General features: G+C 35.8%; 2 protein-coding genes across 3 annotated transcripts in view; both read right to left on the minus strand.

Moving 5' to 3' along the window:
- LOC145678914 (uncharacterized) overlaps positions 1-21203 on the minus strand; it is a 107216-nt gene that overhangs the window by 56496 nt on the left and 29517 nt on the right. Inside the window, exon 1 of one of the 2 annotated variants that reach the window (XM_081749523.1) lies at positions 1511-1631. The exons of the other annotated variant lie outside the window; for it this stretch is intronic. The gene's annotated coding sequence lies outside the window, so the exon portion shown is untranslated. Of the gene's footprint in view, positions 1-1510; positions 1632-21203 lie in introns of those variants that run through there. 2 annotated transcript variants of the gene reach the window in all.
- LOC145678913 (uncharacterized) overlaps positions 7629-21203 on the minus strand; it is a 43207-nt gene continuing 29632 nt past the window's right edge. Inside the window, exon 3 of the mRNA XM_081749522.1 lies at positions 7629-19587. Coding sequence (XP_081605648.1) covers positions 18270-19587 — 1318 coding nt within the window. The 3' untranslated portion in view covers positions 7629-18269. The remainder of the gene's footprint in view (positions 19588-21203) is intronic.

Genomic DNA, 21203 nt, shown 5'->3' on the forward strand with positions numbered 1-21203 from the left:
TAAATTTAGGTAAATTTCCTATTTAGGAAGATGCCGGAACAAATTTACTGTTGGAAAATAAATTATGAACAGCGGCGGATCCAGAAAAGTAGTTTGAGAGAGGTTTCACACACAGACTTCGTTTTCGTTTTCCTCTCCTTTTTTTTCTTTAGAAATCACTACACTTTTGTGGGGAGCTTGCAGCTTATACGCATAGGAATGACCAACATTAGATTAAAAAAAAAAAAAAAAAAAAAAAAATATGCAATTTAGAAGAGTTTCAGCCTGAAAGTGCCAAATCACGTAAATCTCCCACTAATTATGGTTGGGATATACGGCAAGGTTCTAGATTACTAGTCCCCCTTCCCATTGAGCAGTAATAAAGACAGAAAACAACGTTCCCTGCGGGGCTCTAACCCGCCTTCGCTCGCTAACGCTCGACGGCAATACTATGTAAATTAAATGTATAAACTTTAGTACAGAAAAAAACAACCCAGCTACTAACCTACATGGGGGACCAGTAATCTAGAACCTTCCCGGGATATACTCTTGGACATAAGGAATAAGCAAGGAAAATCAGTCCACGGCATTTTTTTTTTCCTGAGTTGGCATTTTTGTGGGACATACACTGAACTATTAGAATGCGGTTTCTGTGCCGGTATCAGAAAATACATAATTTTCTTTACAAATATAAATAATTGAAGCTAAGTACTGATACCGGTATCATCATTCTAATAGACTGCAAGCAGTTTTTTGTAGAAAGTAAAATGTATAAATACTGAAGGGAAAAAGTTGCACAGAAACGTTATGTTCGTATGTTGAACATACTTTTTTTTTTGTATGTTGTGCAAAGTAACCCCATTAATAAAATAACATCGTTAAGAATATACATTTTAAAGATTCCTCTCGGGACAATAGTAATAATATACTGTGATAGAAACGAATCTAACTTTTAAATCATAACATAGTAATAGAATGCAATTTTCTTTGTGATTGTACATAAATTCACGAAAAATTCCTACATGTGGTAATATTCCTGAAAAATTTCTTCCCGGAAATTTACCCATCACTACCCTGACCCCGTAACATATTCTTCGTTTAAATCTGTTAAGTTAGATTCATTTGTGTGTTTTGTATTGCAGTTTCTTTTTTTTTTTTCCTTTGACTGGAGCAAATGTTTACACAGGGAATGTGAAAACATGTATTTTAACAGTTACTTCTGGTGGATACCGTGAACTTCATCTATGCCAAGTAGGATATTACCGTGTGACCAGTGGTCGAAGTGAGACGGTATTCGGTAGAATGCCATACCGCCTCTGGTTTTCCGGTAATGAGAATATACCGTCTCTGGTTTTTCAGTGATCACGACAATATTTAAATAACAGGTACGTCGAGTCAAAATCATAATAAAACATATCGCCTCTGCTTTTTTTTCACTTCGAACACTGTGTATGACCCAGGAAAAAGTATTCTGGAGAACAATGTGAAGGACCGGTAGGGGTAAAAATATATCATAACGTGAAACACTAACCTGATATATTAATGCATAGACAACCATGTTAGCACTTTCAGAATACATGAATGATTTAAGCTACGTGGGAGAAATTTACAACAGGTCACTGAGAAACGCTCACACAGACGCAGGGTGCCAGGACGATATAAATTATTTGGTTCCGATAGAAGATTGTGCAATGACACTAGGGACGTTCAGTAATGTTTTGCGTTATAGCAACGCTATACTTGCGATACACTTCACAATAGTTATGACAACAGTTACGTTGCCTAAAATAAAGCATGTTTTCATTAATAGCATACTGCATTTAAACTTAAATTTTACAGTATAATTTTTTCGGTGTCAATAAAAAATTCTTTGGAAAGACAATGGGCATTTTCGCTAACGGTTTGGGCAAACGAAAAGATAATCGGGATAGTAAGTCAATGACATTTTTTTTTTGTATGTGTTTCATTACTGTACGCAGAATATTTGAAGACGTACTGAATGAGCCTCAGCATGAATTAGTGTTACACAATTATTTTTTTAACAGATGGCCTTCAGTTTCATGAATATAGTATCGGGAAACTCATCAATTGGTTAATAATATGAAAGTTAACAATAACAAATTGAAATCGTTATACTTGTTTTAAATTAGTGTTAATGCACCATTCAATGCAATTTAATAACAATACTGCATTAAGAACCCAATTAAACTGTTTGATGTCTCTAGCATAAAAATTCAATGTGACTCGCCATCAAGGACGCCAATTCTGAGGGCCTGGGCTCCCCAATGCTCAATGTGTTTCATGAATATATATTTTAATGAATATGCAATAGACTCTGTAAAAGTGTTTGTTTTGAAAGACGCAACCTCTTTTTGTACTGCCGCTTTGACTTCTAATGTTTTCGCCTGTCTGCGTTCTAGACGATTTTTGTTTAGTTCAATTTGTGTTAGAACCTCCAAGAGCTCGTCTGGGTCGTCAAAGGCATGAAAACTAATCCTGTCCAAATAGTAAGGCAAAAGGCCGTTTTTAATGAATGAACATTGTTCTTCATTAGACAAATTATCACATTTATCCAAAATAATCATTTTCTCGTAAAGATAGTTACGGACTGATTCGGTTTCACCTTGTACTGAGTAAAATAACATTGTCCATATCTTTAAATAAAATCCTGAATATCATCTTTATTCGCATCAAAAGTCGGATAGCGAAAAGCTGCATTGTGAACATGTACGACCGGTGGAGGTGGGTTCAACTCGATCCCAGTATTTACACCATTATTTTGGTCTGCCATGTCGGATGACGATGAGGAATAAAAAGACTGCCTACAAATTGTTATAGTGCGCAAACGAAGAGCAATTGCCTCTCTGAGCTCCTTCGCGTTTTTCTTTAGTTGCTTACGATTTCTTATCGCTAGCAAGTGGATAGCATCCAGTAAACCACCGAGGGATTGCCTGGAGTCTGCAGACATGCGGACAATGACCCATCAAGAGACTGGCATACGATGCTTATCTTCGTAGTCGTGCCATTAATAACAACAAGGAAGTAAGTAAGCCGATTACAGTGTATGAGGCGAGTAGGTCAGTAAGATTTCTTCCTTTAATGACAATGTGATTACAAAACATATACTAACACTATTCATGGCTTTGGATTGATTGTTTTAACAAAAGAGACACTAACTAAAACGTCCGTGAACTTGGCCCCCCACTTCGAGCACTAACGATAAAATTAGTGTCAATCGTTAGTGCATCGTTAGTGCTTCTTAGTGCACCAACCCCTAACGTTAGTGCTTAATTAGTGTACGAGCTACAAACAAAAAACTTTTGGGGGGGCCAAGTTCACGCTGCCCCCCCACCTCAAGCACTAACGAAATAACTAGTGTCATTCGTTAGTGCATCGTTAGTGCTTCCTAGTGCTCCAACCCGTGACGTTAGTGCTTCATTAGTGTAGGCTCTAGAGCCAAAACAATGGTACACGCTGGCCCCCCACTTCAAGCAATAAGGAAAGGAATAGTGCCGTTCGTTAGTGCTTCTAGAAAATACTAAAAGTTTCGTTAGTGCTTCACTATTAGTGTAGATATAGCCAATTATAAGTCACGAAACTCCCATAAGAAATGCATGGAGAATTTTTCAATGGGTCAAATTACCGCCAAATTCAAAAGCACTATTGACCTCTGCTAGTGCAATCGTTAGTGCATCGTTAGTGCTTCTTACTGCAAAAACCGCTAACGTTAATGCTTCATTAGTGTAAGAGTTATAAATAAAAAACTTTTGGGGTGGCCAAGTTCACGCTGCCCCCCCACTTCAAGCATTAACGATAAAATTAGTACCATTCGTTAGTGCTTCCAGAAAATACTAATAGTTTCGTTAGTGCTTCACTATTAGTGTAGATATAGCCAATTGTAAGTCTCGAAACTCCCATACGAAATGCATGGGGATTTTTTCATTAGGTCAAATTCTCACGAAATTCAAATGCAGTAGTGGTCTCTTCTAGTGGCATTGTTAGTGTTTCGTTATTGCTTGCTAGTGCACCAAGACCAAACATTAATGCTTCTCATCGTGAATGCTTTTATTGGCTAGCGTATAGTTAGCTTCCCCTAAGTTTTATTTTCTACCATCCATACTGTTGATGCACTAATGTTTGGAGTTCTGTAATAAGAGGTATTAGCACTACACTACACCATAGCCATTACACTATATGTAGTTATTAGTGCATTTAAATATGTGGGAAGTTTACAAAATTAAAAATGCTAAGTGTCTAAATTTAGCCCCGCACGATTCTCAAGTGCTAGTAAAACTATTTACATGTTTAGTGCTAAGTAATTTCACATTAGTGCACTAAACACTAATGATAGTACTATCATACTTTAGAAGTTATTAATGAATAACTCGTTCGGGGCTAATTTTAGATTTTTCAACTTTTACACATTTTTTTTTTTAGTAATTGTGCCACAAAAATGGGACTAAAACCAGTGGGTTGTGCATTAGTAAAGCCCTATTAAACACTGATTGCTATCATAGTTTAGGAGTTATAAGTGAATAACACATTCCGGGCTAAATTTAAATTTATCGAAGTTTACAACAATTGTCTCACAAAGGTGGAATAAACGTCAAAGGTTAGTACAGCGTTAATACTCCAAAAAGCTCTAACGCTAGTGAAATCGTAGTTTGGGAATTATTAATGAATAACTCGGACGAGACTGAATTTAAAAGTATCGAAAAACACTAATTTTCTCATAAAGGTAGGACAAACGCTAAAGGATAGTGCATTTTTAACGCTTCAAAAAATATTAAGTACTAGCGTTAGTGCTATCATATTTTTGGACTTATTAATGGAAACTCAACCCGGTCTGACTTTAGGTTTTTCTACTTAAACAGTTTTACACTAATTGTACCACAAAAGTGGAACAAACACAAGCTTTTACTGCATTGCTAGAGCTCTATAAAATATTAAGCTTGTCGTTAGTGCTTTGATGAATAGTCCGGATAGGATTGAATTTAAATTTTCGAACTTCACACTAATTGTCCCACAAAGGTAAGATAACCACAGAAGATTAGTGACTGTTAGTGCTTCATGAAACACTAATCACTTAACGTCAGTGCCGTCACAGTTTAGGAGTTTTACCAAATAACTCGAGCGGGGCTAACTTCAGGTTTTTCAATTTTTACAGAATTAGTGTAAAATTACATAAATTTTAATTGAGTTCCGTCCGAGTTATTCACTGATAACTCCTAAGCTATGATAGCACTATCGTCAATGCTTAGTATTTTTGAAGCACTAGAAACGCACGATCCTTCAGCGATTATCCTACCTTTTGATTGACAATTATTGTAAATTTCGACAAATTTGAATTTAGGCTCGTGCGTGTTATTCGTTAATAACACTTAAATTATGATAACAGTAGCATTAGTGCTTATTCAGCGGAGGACTAAACGCTGGTTTGCTCCATTTCTGTCAGACAATTAGCGTAAAATTGTACAAAATTTAGAGATCTAAAGTAGCCCCCCCCCGAGTTATTCATTTTTAACCCCTAAACTATGATAGCAGTAACATTAATGCTTAGTGTTTTTCGGAGGACTAACGATGTACTAATCTTTGACGTTTATTCAACCTTTGTGGGACTATTATTGTAAAATTCGCTAAAATTACATTTAGCACATAGTGACTTATTCACTTATAACTCTTAAACTATAATTGCGCTAACACTAATGCTTCGTGTTTCGGGAAGCAATAAGGATGCATTAACTTTTGACGTTTATCTCACCTTTGTAGGACAATAATTGTAGAATTAGAAAAATTTCAATTTAGTCTTGCAAATAATATTCACTAATATAGAGTTGAATCAAAGCACTAACGTTAGAGTTTAGTGTACTAATGGGTACTAACGATGCACTAATCATGTCCAACGTTTTTTTTTTAGTATTTGAGATGCGTGCAGGGATAAATTTAGACACGTAGCATTTTCCATTTTGTAAAATTCTTCCACCAAATTTAAAAGCACTAATAACCATATATTAGTGTAATGGTTACTATTACGTTCGGGAAATTAACACAATGAATATACAACATGCATTTCTTATGGGAGTTTCGTGACTTATAATTGGCTATATCTATACGAATAGTGAAGCACTAACGAAACTATTAGTATTTTCTAGAAGCACTAACGATGCACTATCGAATTGTAATAATCTTTTCGTTAGTGCTCAAACTGAGGGCCAAGTTCACGCTAGGCTCAAAGGATTTTTTTACTTGTAGTTCCTACACTAATGAAGCACTAACGTTAGAGTTGGTGAACTAAGAAGCACTAACGCTGCACTAAAAGAGATCATTAGTGCTTTTGAATTTGGCGGTAATTTAACGCAATGAATAATTCCCCATGCATTTCTTAAGGGAGTTTCCTGACTTACAATTGGCTATCTCTACACTAATAGTGAAGCACTAACGAAACTATTAGTATTTTCTGGAAGCACTAACGATATACTAACGAATGGCACTAATCTTTTCGTTAGTGCTCAAAGTGGGGGGGCAAGTTCACGCTAGGCCCAAAGGGTTTTTCACTTGTAGTTCCTACACTAATCAAGCACTAACGTTAGGGTTGGTGCACTAAGAAGTACTAACGATGCACTAACCTTTGCACTAAAAGAGATTATTAGTGCTTTTGAATTTGGCGGTAATTTAACGCAATGAAAAATTCCCCATGCATTTCTTATGGGAGTTTCGTGACTTACAATTGCCTATATCTACACTAATAGTGAAGCACTAACTAAACTATTAGTATTTTCTGGAAGCACTAACGGTGCACTAACGAATGGTACTAATTTTATCGTTAATGCTTGAAGTGGGGGGGCAGCGTGAACTTGGCCACCCCAAAAGTTTTTTATTTATAACTCTTACACTAATGAAGCATTAACGTTAGCGGTTTTTGCAGTAAGAAGCACTAACGATGCACTAACGATTGCACTAGCAGAGGTCAATAGTGCTTTTGAATTTGGCGGTAATTTGACCCATTGAAAAATTCTCCATGCATTTCTTATGGGAGTTTCGTGACTTATAATTGGCTATATCTACACTAATAGTGAAGCACTAACGAAACTTTTAGTATTTTCTAGAAGCACTAACGAACGGCACTATTCCTTTCCTTATTGCTTGAAGTGGGGGGGCCAGCGTGTACCATTGTTTTGGCTCTAGAGCCTACACTAATGAAGCACTAACGTCACGGGTTGGTGCACTAGGAAGCACTAACGATGCACTAACGAATGACACTAGTTATTTCGTTAGTGCTTGAAGTGGGGGGCAGCGTGAACTTGGCCCCCCAAAGTTTTTTCCTTGTAGCTCTTACACTAATTAAGCACTAACGTTAGGGGTTGTTGCACTAAGAAGCACTAACGATTGATACTAATTTTATCGTTAGTGCTCGAAGTGGGGGGGGCCAAGTTCACGGACGTACCTGAACTTGTTCTTTTTTAAGGTAGAATTGAAAAGCATTAAAAAAAATAAACTCCATTATAGCTAAGTAAACACTATTCGGAGTATTCTAGTAGAGTTTCAGTTCAATTTCGCTAGGTTTACGAATCATTGCTAACGGTTAGAACGTACAGCACGCAAAGAGTTGCATATTTTTAAGGCCAAAACTGTAGTAAGGATTAGTTTAGTTTAATTTATTTTCATCCTTTCTGTACATAAAGGTTGCAGAAGAGCAAGTACATAAGACACGTCAGAAAATAATACATCAAATTACAAAGATAATAGTAAAAAGTAAAATAAAACACTAAAAGAAAATTAGATGACAATCGATTATAAAATAGTAGTAGCAAAGAATACATCTAAATATATACTTAGTTTAAGAATTACACTCTAGATATTCAGAAACACTATAATAAGCTTTATCTACAAGACTTTTTAGTACCTCATTCTTAAACACCTTTATGTTCTTAATATTTTTAAAATGCTGGGGTGAGTGATTATACAATCTTGTACACATAGAGTACACACTATTTCTAGTTGAACTGTAATTTTGTTGCGAGTCATAAACATCCGTAGCTTGCCTTGTGAATGTACAGAAGATGTAACTGTAAAGGAATGCCAATTAGTCTTAGTAAAGATAATGCTTTTGTATATGTACAGAGATGGGAGCGTCAGAATTCTATGGAGTTGAAATATTTATCTACAAGATTATATTGGTTTCAAGTTAAAAAATAATACGTGTGGCTTTTTTCTGTATGCGGAAAGTGGATAGGGCAAGGTGCGATGCTACCCCAAAAATGACTCTAAAACTGAGAAGTGAATATATCTTACCATAATATAATAAAAACAAAGTATGTCGAGAAACGGTGCCTTATAGTCTATGTAAAACAAAATTTAGACTGAATAGTTTATTATTTAACCCTGCACCACTCGCGCGGTGTTAGGTATCAACAACCCTCGCGTGGGGTCACAGTGACCCCACTTTATATTAAACGTATTTTTTGTGTACGAAAAATTTTGCAGTAAACAACTAACTAATTGTTGGTCTTGAAGTAGGCAATACAACAGACAGCTAGTAGGAACAGACAGCTAGAATTGCCAACTGTCTAGGAGAGCCAAACAAAAAATATCCCTCTGGGGTCATATTTACCCCGCGCGAGGGTTGCAGGGTTAAGCTGAAAATATGTTCTTCACAGACAAGTCTATCTTGTATAATTAACCCACGAATTTTACTAAAGAGGAGTAACAAAAGTAGAGAATTGTTCTTTATTGATGGAGTTTTCAGCAGTCTGGGTGAAAGATGAAAATATAGTACCTTACATTTGTCTACGTTTATCTCTAAGTTGTTACTGAATGCCCACGTTGTCAATCTTTCAACAGTTAGTTTAAACTTATTTTCTATTTGCGACATTGTACTTCCTTTCACTACATCATCTGCATATAAGACTATATATCACGGGAGTCCAGAAATTGATGTAAGTCGTTTATATAAATTAAGAAAAGTATAGGGCCTAAAATAGACCCTTGAGGAACACCCTAGGTAATAATACCAAGGGATGACTCGTACCTTGTAAGTCGACCGTTTTGAGTTCTCGAAATTTGAAGAAGCTGTTTTCTGTTTAACAAACATGAAGAAAACCAGTTGTAGACTCCCTTATCCCATAATTGTAAAATTTTTGTTGTAAGGCCTCGTGATTCACGTTATCGATAGCTTTAGAAAAATGTATGAATAAGCCTATTGCATACTCCTTACCATTTAATGTGTTGGAGACTCACAAAAAATCCAAAACCAGTTTCTGTTTATTTAGATTTTCGAAAACCGTGTTGAAGCGGCGAGATAGTACTGTGGGACAGCAGAAAGTATTTAATCGTGACAGTGCAGCGTATTCAAAAACTTTCGAAAATACAGAGAGAACAGATATCGGCCGGTAATTTTTTACATCATCACTATTGCCCTTTTTGTGAAGCGGTATATAAATTTCGTCATCTTTAGTTTGTTGTTGAGTTGAATTTCAGTTTAGCGTCCCTTTCAGCAGCGAGGCTATGTGAGACGTGGACCTACTGATTAACGTAGAATCCGAACCACATGAGCTCCCGCCGGGAATCGAACCCGGGTCTCCCGCGCCAAAGGCGCGTACGCTAACCGCTTAGCCACGGAGGAGCTCCATCTTTAATTTATCAGGAAATATGATACTTCCAAATAAGTAGTTTATTACATAACACAATGGCTGCAAAGAAAGATGAATACTGTTTTTAAAAGTGAACGATGAGATTTCATCTATACTTGCGGATCTTCAATCCGAAAGATTTTTTTAGAAGAGATAGCAGTCCACTAGCTGTAACTGATCTAAAGAACATACTTCAGTTGTCTGAGTTTGTTGCTGACGTTGAAGAAAGAGGCGCATGAGATACAATGTAGGACGAACCAACTTGAAGAAAATGATGATTAAATACCTCTGCCATTCGCTTAGGCTCATTTCTTATGTTATTATGAGATAATTGTCTTATCTCATTAGTTTGTATCTTTTTCATATTCGCGTTGATTAATCACCAGGCAGCTTTCATTTTGTTTGTTGAGTTTCAAATTTCATTATCGTCATGAAGCAGTTTTGCTGCTTGTATAACTTTTCTGTATGTTCTCTTATATGTGTCAATATAAGAAGTTATATCAATAGGTAAACACTTATTCGTCTTTATAAGTTCATTGAAAATGTTCTATATGCGATACTCTAAGCGTATAACTGTTTCATTTGGCGAATTTGGTTTTTTAAAACTGAAGATGATTTAAACAAGAAAAGATACACGATTAACACAAAAAAGCGAAAGAAAGAACATCCGGATATCAGAAACGTAAAGAAGCAGAAAATAATGCACTTGTCGCAGTTGAAAGTGATCCAAAGTAGCGAAAACTGCTTTCTCTACCAACTTTTCAAGTTATAAAGGTGAACTTTATATATGTTTTTTTTATATCTTTCATTCATTTATTTAAGTTTGTGCGATGTCAGCTACAAAGCAATTTACTTTAATAGAACTAACAAGTGGAAGACGTTACCCATGGCCAGGGCCGGATTAGTCCGCGTGGAGGCCTCTAAACTACTCGAAAAATCGCCCTCCCCCTAAAAAATAAAACGAAGTAAAATAGAAAGAATAAAAAGAGGCTAAAAGGGCAATCCACATACCAGACCAACTCGGTATTCATCAAAGCCCTTAAGCATAATTCTCCGGGTGGGCCCTTGTACTCCCAGTCCGCCTCTCCGCAACATTAACATGACCGGCCTGTCCCGGTTGCTCGGCACCTGATCGGAGACACTTGGTTTTTCCGAGTAACTGACTTGTCTTATATTTTTTTCTAACCGAAAAACGAATGTAGTTATAATTAGAATCGTACTAAAAATAATCATATTTGTTAATGTCATGATATTCAATATTAATCTTTCCTCTCTCACACACAAGTGACAAGAGATACTATACTGATTCTTACCTTTAATATTCCATCCAAGTAGAATTCAAAAAAAGAGGAATTCCCAACTTTTTTTTTTTTTTTTTTTAGCTAATTAACAATATTTTTAAAGTTAATTCTACATTTGAAGTATCAGTCTTAACAATCCTTTCTCGCGAAAGTTCTATCGACCCTTTCCTCACTCCTCAGTACTTATGGATGTATACGAAGAACAGCTGGAACGAAAAAAACTCAATATTGCCAAGTCAAAAATCTTTTTTTCATGAAGTAACATCATTTCACACCAAAAGAATGCATCGGTCCTTATGAAGAATATCCTCAATATTTTTTTATAAGAAGTTGAGAGGAACAACTGTTGCTCAGAAATATCAATTCAGGCTTGACAACAAACCTCTAGTTATCATTTTGTTACATTTTCAATACAAAAGTAGCAGCTTTTAACAACGTAGTGTGTTTAAGAGCAGATTATATGCCAATCAGAGATTAATTGGAATGGCAATTAGATGATATATCTGCGCCCGGGGACAGATGTCCCCCTGTCCCTTAGCTACGCCACCACCCCAGGCCCAAACTTCATTCATATTGAAAATTTGATTAAGACCGGTCCTGTGGTTAAAACGTGATGAAGTTACAAAGACGGTTACTTTTATTCTTTTTACATATATATCTCCCCCTCCCCTCCCCTAGGTTCCCATCGTAAAAGTGAAATAACGAAAACATCCCAGTCCCGAACCTTTTCTATGTTGAAAGTTTGATCGAAATCCATCGGGTGGTTCAAGAGTTATTAAGTTTCATTTATTTTTATAGGTTTATCCCCTCCTCTCCTTCTCCTCTAAGTTCTACCGTTAATGCGATATGATAAAACCCAACTTAGGTCCGAACTAGGGATGGCCATTTCCGGAAAAAGTTTCCGGTTTCCGGAAATCACATTTTCCGTTTACCGTTTTTCCGGAAATTTTTCCATCTTCAATGTTCAATCAATCTATTAACAAGCTACTGTTTTGAGCAAACAGAAAAGGTTCTATATTTAAGCGAGCCTAAGAAGTAACGCTTTAGATGAGAGGTTAGCGTTGTTGTTTCCTTAATCCCGCGGTCCGGGTTCGATCCTTTTCATCCTTTACATAATTTTTAAAATATTTCACTTCAAAGGTGAGCTCCAGTTGGATGCTGCTAAATGAAAGATAAACTCCAATGGAAAAAATGAAATGAAATCTAAGTTTAACGTCCCACGGTTATGCCGGTTAGGCTAAAGGAGACGGTGATAATGAGAAATGAGTGAAATGGTGGAATGAAGAAAGTGGGAGGAAACGGGATAACCCCGAGAAAACCCACGAGCACGGTGTTTGTCCACCACAAAGTCCACACGGCGCGAGCTGGGATCGAACCAGGGACCCCAAGCACCGGAGGTGAACGCTCTACCACTGAGCCACCGCGCCCCCCAAAAACTCCAATGGAGAAATTGTGATGATGTAATCCTGAAAATAAAGGAAGAAAAATGAATGGAGGAAACAAGTTACAGGGTTAATTCTGTTAATGTTTCTACAGAGGTTGTTCAGTCTACATTTGGCCAATTTCGACTTACCTAAAAATTTAGGAGAATCCATGGCGCCAGGTCCGTAAATGCTCGATATGTTTCTCTTGATTGCTAACAATAGCCCGACAGCGTAATTTCCACTGCAATAGGCTTCTCTGAAGAACTGAGAGGGGAATCTTGTCCCATTCCCTTTGCACATCTTTCCAAAGTCCTTCCATAGTTGTCAACGCCGTTTTCCCAAAGCCCGCTTCAGCAATCCAAATCCACAATAGTCCATAGGACTTGCATCTGGAGATTTAACAGATACCTCATTGAAAGGTATCACCTGTATACCACTTGCCTCCTCCATCTCCCTATAGAATGCGGGGGACGATCGTGAGGTATGTGATGAGGCCTTGTCCATGTGAATGCGCACCAGATTGCCATCATTTCCGTACATTTTTGGAATATCATGCTCGAGAACGACCGCATGATCTGCTCCTGAAATACTGTGAATTTATTTTGCAGTTCTTCGCCACCCTACGAATCTTCAGTTTACCTCGGTAACAGTAGCCAGTAACGACCATGAACCATTTAGGGAAGGATTCTTTAGAGACACGGACCCACCTTCTGAAGTTCTTGGCGCCTTTCTCTTGGTACATGATTACTCTCGGTTTGCCGCAGTCGGAAAGATAAATCCATGCTTCATCGAGCGTTACGACGTACATCCACCTTTGTTTTGCCAGATGCCGTTCGTACATCTTCCGGGCGTTACACTTTCGTTCCTTTTGGTAGGCATCCGTGAGAAGATCGCCACGAGCTTTCATGACTTTTTCCAGCTTGAGTTGGTGGTGTAACGTCCGACTCACAGTCCCCAAAGACACGTCAAGACGATTAGCTATACACCTTTGTGTTCGCGGATTTTCTTGCATTGCCATTTTGCGAAGTTTCCTCTGGATGGTGTAGATGGCCTTGGTGCATTCCTGCGTCCTAGGCAACTTCGTTGGTGATCCAAATGGTGGAGCTTCGTTGCCCTTGTACTTTTTAATAACATTTTTATTCCACTTGAACTGATGTTGCAACCATTCTTCTTGCACTGTTTTCTAATGACAGAAACACTAAAGTGGGCGTCATAAAGAGCCGCAACATAGCCTTCAAACAAATTTAACACAACACTCACAACAATAGTCTTGTTTTGTGCGTCATTATCGTCCTCGCAGAAAAACACCTCCATTCTCCGAAAGCCACTGCACAACACTGCAGGACGTCACGAGCCAGGTCGGGTGAGTCCATTCTGCCCGGGAGGGGGAAGGAACGAAATCGGCCAATAGTAGGCTGAACAACCTCTATATTTGATATTAACCGTTAATTTCGTGCATTTTTAAATTGTTGTTTATTGACACTATATTCTCCCCTTTTCTCCTTGTGTCTCGATGTGTAAATTTGCAAAAAATATTAAACAAATCACGAACCCTCAGTTATATTTGCAACCTAAGGGGAAAAACCTTTAGTACATATAAGTTCAACTCGTTTAACTGTTATCGAATTTTGCATTTTTAATATTTGCAAATAAATTACTGCATAACAATATTTAGCATTTTCAAAAGTCATTTAACGAATAATGAAATCAGACAATTTCCTCTTTCGAAGTAACGTTACGTATCAATCAGCAGCGCCGGAACATAGGAGCTCAGGCTTTGTTAGAGCCTCAAAATTTTCATTGGGGGTACCCAAATGATCCATCGATACTTTTAATTGATTTGCAGGTAGGACTACTGTTAATAGTTCCAAACTTAGCACACAGCTTTGAGTTTGTTAAATATAACCCTCTACTTATACGACATAATCTATCACTATATTATCTGATACACAGATATGTATAGTTATTTGAAGTAAGTAAACTTGTCTATATAATCCCTCATATAAGTCCCCCGACTATTATCTTCTCATGGTTGTTTCTGGTATCCGCATATCTTTTTCAAGTGTCTGTGCATAATTTTGTGTATCATAGAAACAAGAAGTATTATGAGTACAAGTATCCAAAGATCCCTTTTTGTTATTTTATCAGCAAACGTTTCGCTCCACTCCTGCACAAAAACACTCTCTTTACGATTTGTTCTTTTAACAGGTGTTGGGCAACTTCGTGGTGCTGTTCTAGCTACTCTACTAGACGTAGTTTTCCGAAATGACAAGAAAAATTGACAAATCTAGTTAGCAAAAATGTACACATATCAACGGCATATAAAATTCAGTAAACAACAAGTGCACACATACGTCCCATCATAGGGCCCCAGGAATCAACTTCAATATTTCAAATAGAAACCCCCAACTTTTATCGCAGATTCTGATTTTGCGATCAAAACTAAGCAATTTTTACTTCAAGCACTTTGTCGTTATTCTAATAGATAGCGTTGTAAAAGTAAAACAAGAACGAATCTCATCGTACGTACGTCCCCTAACTTTGCAACCTGAAATATTTCTGAAATAACAAAAAATGTGACAAATTTAGTTATGTAAGAATATGCACATGTCAGGGGCTTATAAAATTTCTGTAAACAAGTGCCCCCAGGGGTCCCATCACAGGGCCAAAGGGGCAAACTTCAAAATTTCACATCGAAACCCCTATTTTTATTACAGATTCTGATTCTGCGATCAAAACTAAGCAACTTTTACTTGAAGCACTTTTCGTTATTCTAATAGATGGTGCTGTAATCGCAAAAGAACGAATATCATCGTATGTACGCCCCCTAACTTTGCGACTAGAAATATTTCCGAAATAACAAAAAATGTGACAAATCTAGTTACGTAAGAATGTACCCATGTCAGGGGCTTATATAATTCTGTAAACAAGTGCCCCCAGGGGTCCCATCATAGAGCCCTAGGGGCCAACTTGAAATTTTGAAATGGGAACTCCCTATTTTTCTTTCAGATTCGAATTTTGCGATCGAAAATACGCAAATTTTACTTGAAGTTCTTTTCATTATCTGCATAGATGGCGCTGTATTGAGAAAAAGATAAATATCCTCCAACGCAACCTGGGATTGATAATAAAGCAAATATCTCGAGAAATACACGTGCAATTAAAAAGCACGAAATACCTGACCAATTATTTTTAAAAGGCTTAGGATAAAACGCAATTGCTCTCATTTACATTTCAATGCGAGCATCGTAGACCATTACGATATGGAAAGGAAAATTTTTGTGTTGTGCAACAAGAAACATCTTCCCTAGAATTGTAAACGTCCTCAACATATAGTTTAAAAGAACTCGAAAGATGGAAGCACAATTCACATGCATTGATTTTAGAGAAGGCTTATTAAAATACAAAGGCTTTGAACAATAATTTTATATCATAAACTTTATGAAAAAGATATAGTTAACTAATTTAGACTATTTAAAGTACACATACTTAAAATGTTTGTCTCTGTTAAACGTGAAGTCACACATAACCGTAAATGAAAGATTTGAGAGCTGAAGTTATAGGTTCGAGCTCAGGCGCTTTTAATTACTATTGTAGTATTTTAATAGATAGATTATAATTCCATTATAAATTGAACTATTAGGTACGTTTTGCTTCACATGAAAGACAAGTTTCTATCATATATTAATTTTTTAAACAATTTAGGTACGCAAAAAAATTATACATTTGTATTTTTTTGGAAGCGATGGAATATCAAAGTTTTTGCAGATTTATATTTTTGCAGAAACAATGATACTAAGATCCTAAAGTAATTCTATTTACTTATTCATTTCGGAAAATTGTTAACAATTTAACATTTAGATCTGTTTGGAATATATATAAACTTTCTCTAGAACATACAGAAACGAATAACAAATACTTACGAAATTAGCGCATAAAAAATTGAGATAGTTTGAAAGCTATATGCCTTATGTAGAAAACAATACCTTTTAAAATAACATTCAAATCAACATTTGAAGAAATAACCATGTCAAATAGTGAACATATTACATTATTTGTATACCTATTTATCTTTCCCTATCTCTTTCGATAAACAAGTGCTTTTAACACTTTCAATCCTAGGGTTATTTAAATTGACAAAGTCCTGTGTCCTGGAGAAAATAAGGGTTACTTTTAAAAATCATATCTTCTTAAGTTTTTACTCTAAATGGTTGAGACTTTCAGAAATAAAAGAAAAAGTACCAATCTACTAGAAGATACGTTTCCGAACAAGAGCTATTTGAAAAATCATTGCAAATAGTAACTTTGTTTATTGCAAAGTAATAATACTAAAGTTTATGAATGATAATGATATACCTTTAGTTCTCTTTCTACAATGACTGAAAGGCATTCTTGGATCAGGTTCGCCAATAGATAATTTACAAAGCACTCAAAATTACTTTCTCGAATAAAAGAGTATACAAAATTCATTTCTGGTTGGTATTTTAAATTTTAAATGGACGTGTTGTTCCCGAACGACACTCGGATTTAAGGTAAGTTTACAGCCTGTCGTTCCGGAACTACAGTAGAACTGAAAGTGTTAAGGGGATATCAGTAAAGATGTTCCCTAGTAATTCTATACAAATATTTAACTTTTTTTAGAAACAAATTATTTTCACAGTCTTGAAAATACACTAATTGTAACTTCTGTGTAACACAATTGTAATCAATGTTAATTGAATTCTTTTCCAGTTTTTTTTTTCACATTTTCAAGAAAATCAATGAACAGTTCTTTCAAGATGTGATTTGTCAAGTGTACTTTCTAATTTTACGTTGTCATGATCTTTGTTATAATGTCCTTTTCAAAAGTAGAAGCACTTGTAAGTGATGGAAGATCTTACTTGTTTTAATGGAAGACTTATTTTTGCCACTTTTACCAAGAATAATGTTCTTCTCTTTCATTCAAAAAGTAGCAATTTTCATTTTTCCCTAGATATGTCTTGTCACTTTTAGTATGCACCAAGTTTCGAAACCACAAGCCAATGTATAATTTTACATTCAATAAGGTTGTCACAAAACTATGAAAAGAAACTAATTTGCATAACCACGGCAACATTGAGTTTTTCGGATGTTAACTTAAGTATTTTTAGTAACATACTATGTAGATGTTGCTTTCCTACTTGTCGTAGAAATAAAATTCGCAAAATATTTGAAACAAATAGATTTCTACATCGATTGCGAAATGAACTTCTCATTTTCTTTAAAGTAACAGACCTCTCTCACATCAACAAAAATAGTATAGCATACAGTTTAATCTAGTATTTCATTTCATATGTTTGTGGAAAAAATTACAAATATCAAACTATCAGGTTAGATTGACTTTTAAATTATATAACCTTCAAAATATTTTGTTTATTCTTTTGAGTTAAAATTTTTCATATGAATGTAACAAATTTTCATAAATTTTACACTACTCGCTAGAATGATGTGCCTTACATGATAATCAAAATTTACCAAGTTAATATTTATTAACAAAATGATCACTTTCATAAGAAAAAGGAATATTTCTCATTTGTAGAAACTGTGAGAAGTAGCACTTGAAATTTCTCAAATACTTCGGAACATTCTTTGCACTAATAGGATTTCGTCCTAACTATTCTTTTCACAAGTGGCAAGCATTTGCCTTTTTGCTTGGAGACTTGAATTCGTACCGCAGAAGTGCTGAAATTAAAACAACCTTTAGATGGTCTTTAAGATGTACGACATGTTATATAGTCTGTGTGCTATATATATTATTTTTATGATAATCGCTTTGACGTACTAATGATATAATGTGGAGGTGGGTTGTGCTTCAATCTTTTAGCTGCTTACTACATGGGAGATTTTTCTCCTTTTCGAGAACATACATCTCTATTCTTGTACGCACTCAAATTCATTGCCACATTTCTCGCAAAAATTTATTTTTCACTTGTATGTCTATGTACATGAACTGCGAAATGAGATTTCCGGGCGAATCTCTTCCCACACTTCTCGCAACAGAAAGGTTCCTGACCGGTATGTTTGAACATATGAAACCTTAAAGATGGTTTTCCCGTGAAACCTTTACCACACGTTTCACAGTGGTGTGTTTTCACGCCCGAGTGAATCAAAGCATGGTTGTCTAAACATGATTTAATCCTAAACAGCTTTCCACACTCACTGCACGCGAAAGGTTTGTCATTACTATGAGTGAGGACATGATACTTCAAAGATGATTTTTGAGAAAATCCTTTCCCACACTCTTGACAATGATAATCTCTCTTAAATGTATGTGTGTTCATGTGACTGTTAAGAGTAGAAATTTGCCTAAACCTTTCCCCACATATTCTACAAATATGGGGTTTCACAGCTGAATGAATTAACGTGTGGCTAATCAAACTACCTTTGCGAATAAATTCTTTACCACACTCCTTGCAAGAAAATAATTTTTCACCTGCATGAACTTTTGTATGTCTTCTTAAACTTGATTTCCGAAAGAAATCCTTTCCACACTCAGAGCAACAGTAAGCTTTCTTTCCTACGTGGCGAGATATATGGTCGTTCAGATTACGTCTATCTGTAAACCCTTTTCCACACTGATTGCAGGAGTGACGTGACACACCTGTATGGATGTGCATGTGTCTTTCCAAAGTTGATCTATCCTTGAAATTTTTTCCACAATCATTGCAAACATAAGGTTTCTCAGGCTTGTGAATGTTCATATGCCGTGTCAAATTTCCCTTCCGAGAAAAACGCCTGTGACATACAACGCAAGAGTGAGGTTTCTGACCAGTATGAGTAAATATGTGTTGTGTGAGAATATGCTTACGACGGAAATGCTTTCCACATTCGTCACATGCCAGAGGTTTGTCAGTTCTGTGTACGTACATATGCGCCGATAAACGTGATTTACTCGAGAACCTTTTGTCACATTGATGGCAATAGTGAGGTTTTTCACCAGTATGAATCAGTATATGAGCTTTCAGAACATCTTTTAGATGGAAACGTTTTCCACATTCGTTGCATGACAGACGTTTGTCAATTCTATGTGCTAATATATGTTGTTTTAAATATGATTTGCGAGAGTAAATTTTGCCACACTCCTGGCAACAATTCTGATTATCATGTCTCTGATCTAGTGTGTGCTTTTTCAAGGAAAACATTTTCAGCGGTTGTTTTGCAGTCTTCGCAAAACCAAATACATGTTTGGTCTTATGAATATTTGTGCCATATATAGTAAGAGATGATTTAAGTACCCTGAAAAAAATTGGTAAGTCTAAATACGACATAAAACTATCTCTTTCATAGTATTTACGTTACCTATTTATGCTTATAAATTCTCTGTAATAAATTGTCCGTAAACAATTGGTTTCCAAGAGGACTATAGAAGATATTCACTACACTTGCAGCCATTTTTACTGTGAAACTTAACAAACATACAACGATTTGAGATGAAAGACATTAAATATATAAGTTCATTAGTAAGAAACTATCATTTTTTAATCTTTATTATTCTGAAATGCAATCACAGCCCTGGGATGTTTTGGCCAACTTTGACACACTCATACGTCTAGCTTCAGAAAAAATGACAAATAAATGTTAATATTAAAAATATACAACACTTTGTACTAAAAATTTAAAATCCCTCTTTTCACAAGTTATTCACTGGAATTTAAATAAAGATGGTAAGCGTACTAGTTACCTAACATAGATTTTTTTTTTACTTAAACAAATTACTAGAAAGCAAAGGTGGTAGGTTTTATTTCCTGTGGAGAAGTGATTGCGACGTTCATTCCTTGAAAGATACGCAGCTGCTTAAGCATTGAACACGGATCCAAATGGTTTAAATAATATTTGACGCTACTACACTAACCACGACAACCTTCTTGAACTTTTCATCTCAACTCCCCTTACTAAGTTATAAAACTAGGATCCTTTTTACCGATAGCTAATCTAAAAATGCCACATGATATTTCATTAAAAGAATGTCAATCGTCTTTACACAGAAACAGAGAATTAAAGCATTCAAACAATGTACTATTCCAACACATATTTGCAAGTGGTATCACTAATTAGTAACATAAACTAATGAGAGTGATCAATCAGCAACTTTTAAACAAAAACTTTACTTTCAGTTTACAAATACGTATTCGGAGTTAAATAACACAAGAGCGCAACTAGTTCCCAACGCAGTACTTATAACGAAGCATTGTTAAACCAGAATCAATAGCCCTGAGACTGCAAACCGAACAATATCGGAGATTAAACAAACAAAACTTCAAGTAAATGTGACCAATGCGCGATACTTCCACATAGAGATGTGGAAATTGTGCTATGGGATGCGCGATACTTCCAAATAGAGATGTGGAAATTGTTCTATGGGACTCACATCATTTCCACGCATTGTTCCGAAATAAACAAACTGAATACAATACTTACAATTAATAGGAAAACATTTGTCATTTTTAATCATAATATGATTTGCCTGGAAATGAGTAATTACGAAATTTCTTGAAACAGAACGAATTATCACTTGAGCGTAGTTATCCAAATATAATGAAACAGAAAAGTGTTACTCACAAAACTTTAACGTCGATTTGTAAACATTTACGCGTTTAATTCGAGTTTTTCCAATTTTTTCCCGAATTTCTTACTATACTAACACAAGCATATTTGATACTAGCACATTATTACTATATTAAGTTATAAAATGAGTGATAAAAAGTTCGTAGAAGTGCTAACAAGGGAAGTTTACTAATGATGCTAAACAGTCACGTGCAATACGTTGCCTTCTAAATGCTCATTATTTATTTTTTTTAAAAAAAATGTTATTTCCACAATTTCAGTTATGGATATTCCACACATATTTAATA

This window comes from Thermobia domestica, chromosome 2 (genome assembly GCF_964235325.1).
Source record: "Thermobia domestica chromosome 2, izTheDome1.hap1.1, whole genome shotgun sequence".
In the NCBI taxonomy this organism is placed as follows: domain Eukaryota; kingdom Metazoa; phylum Arthropoda; class Insecta; order Zygentoma; family Lepismatidae; genus Thermobia; species Thermobia domestica.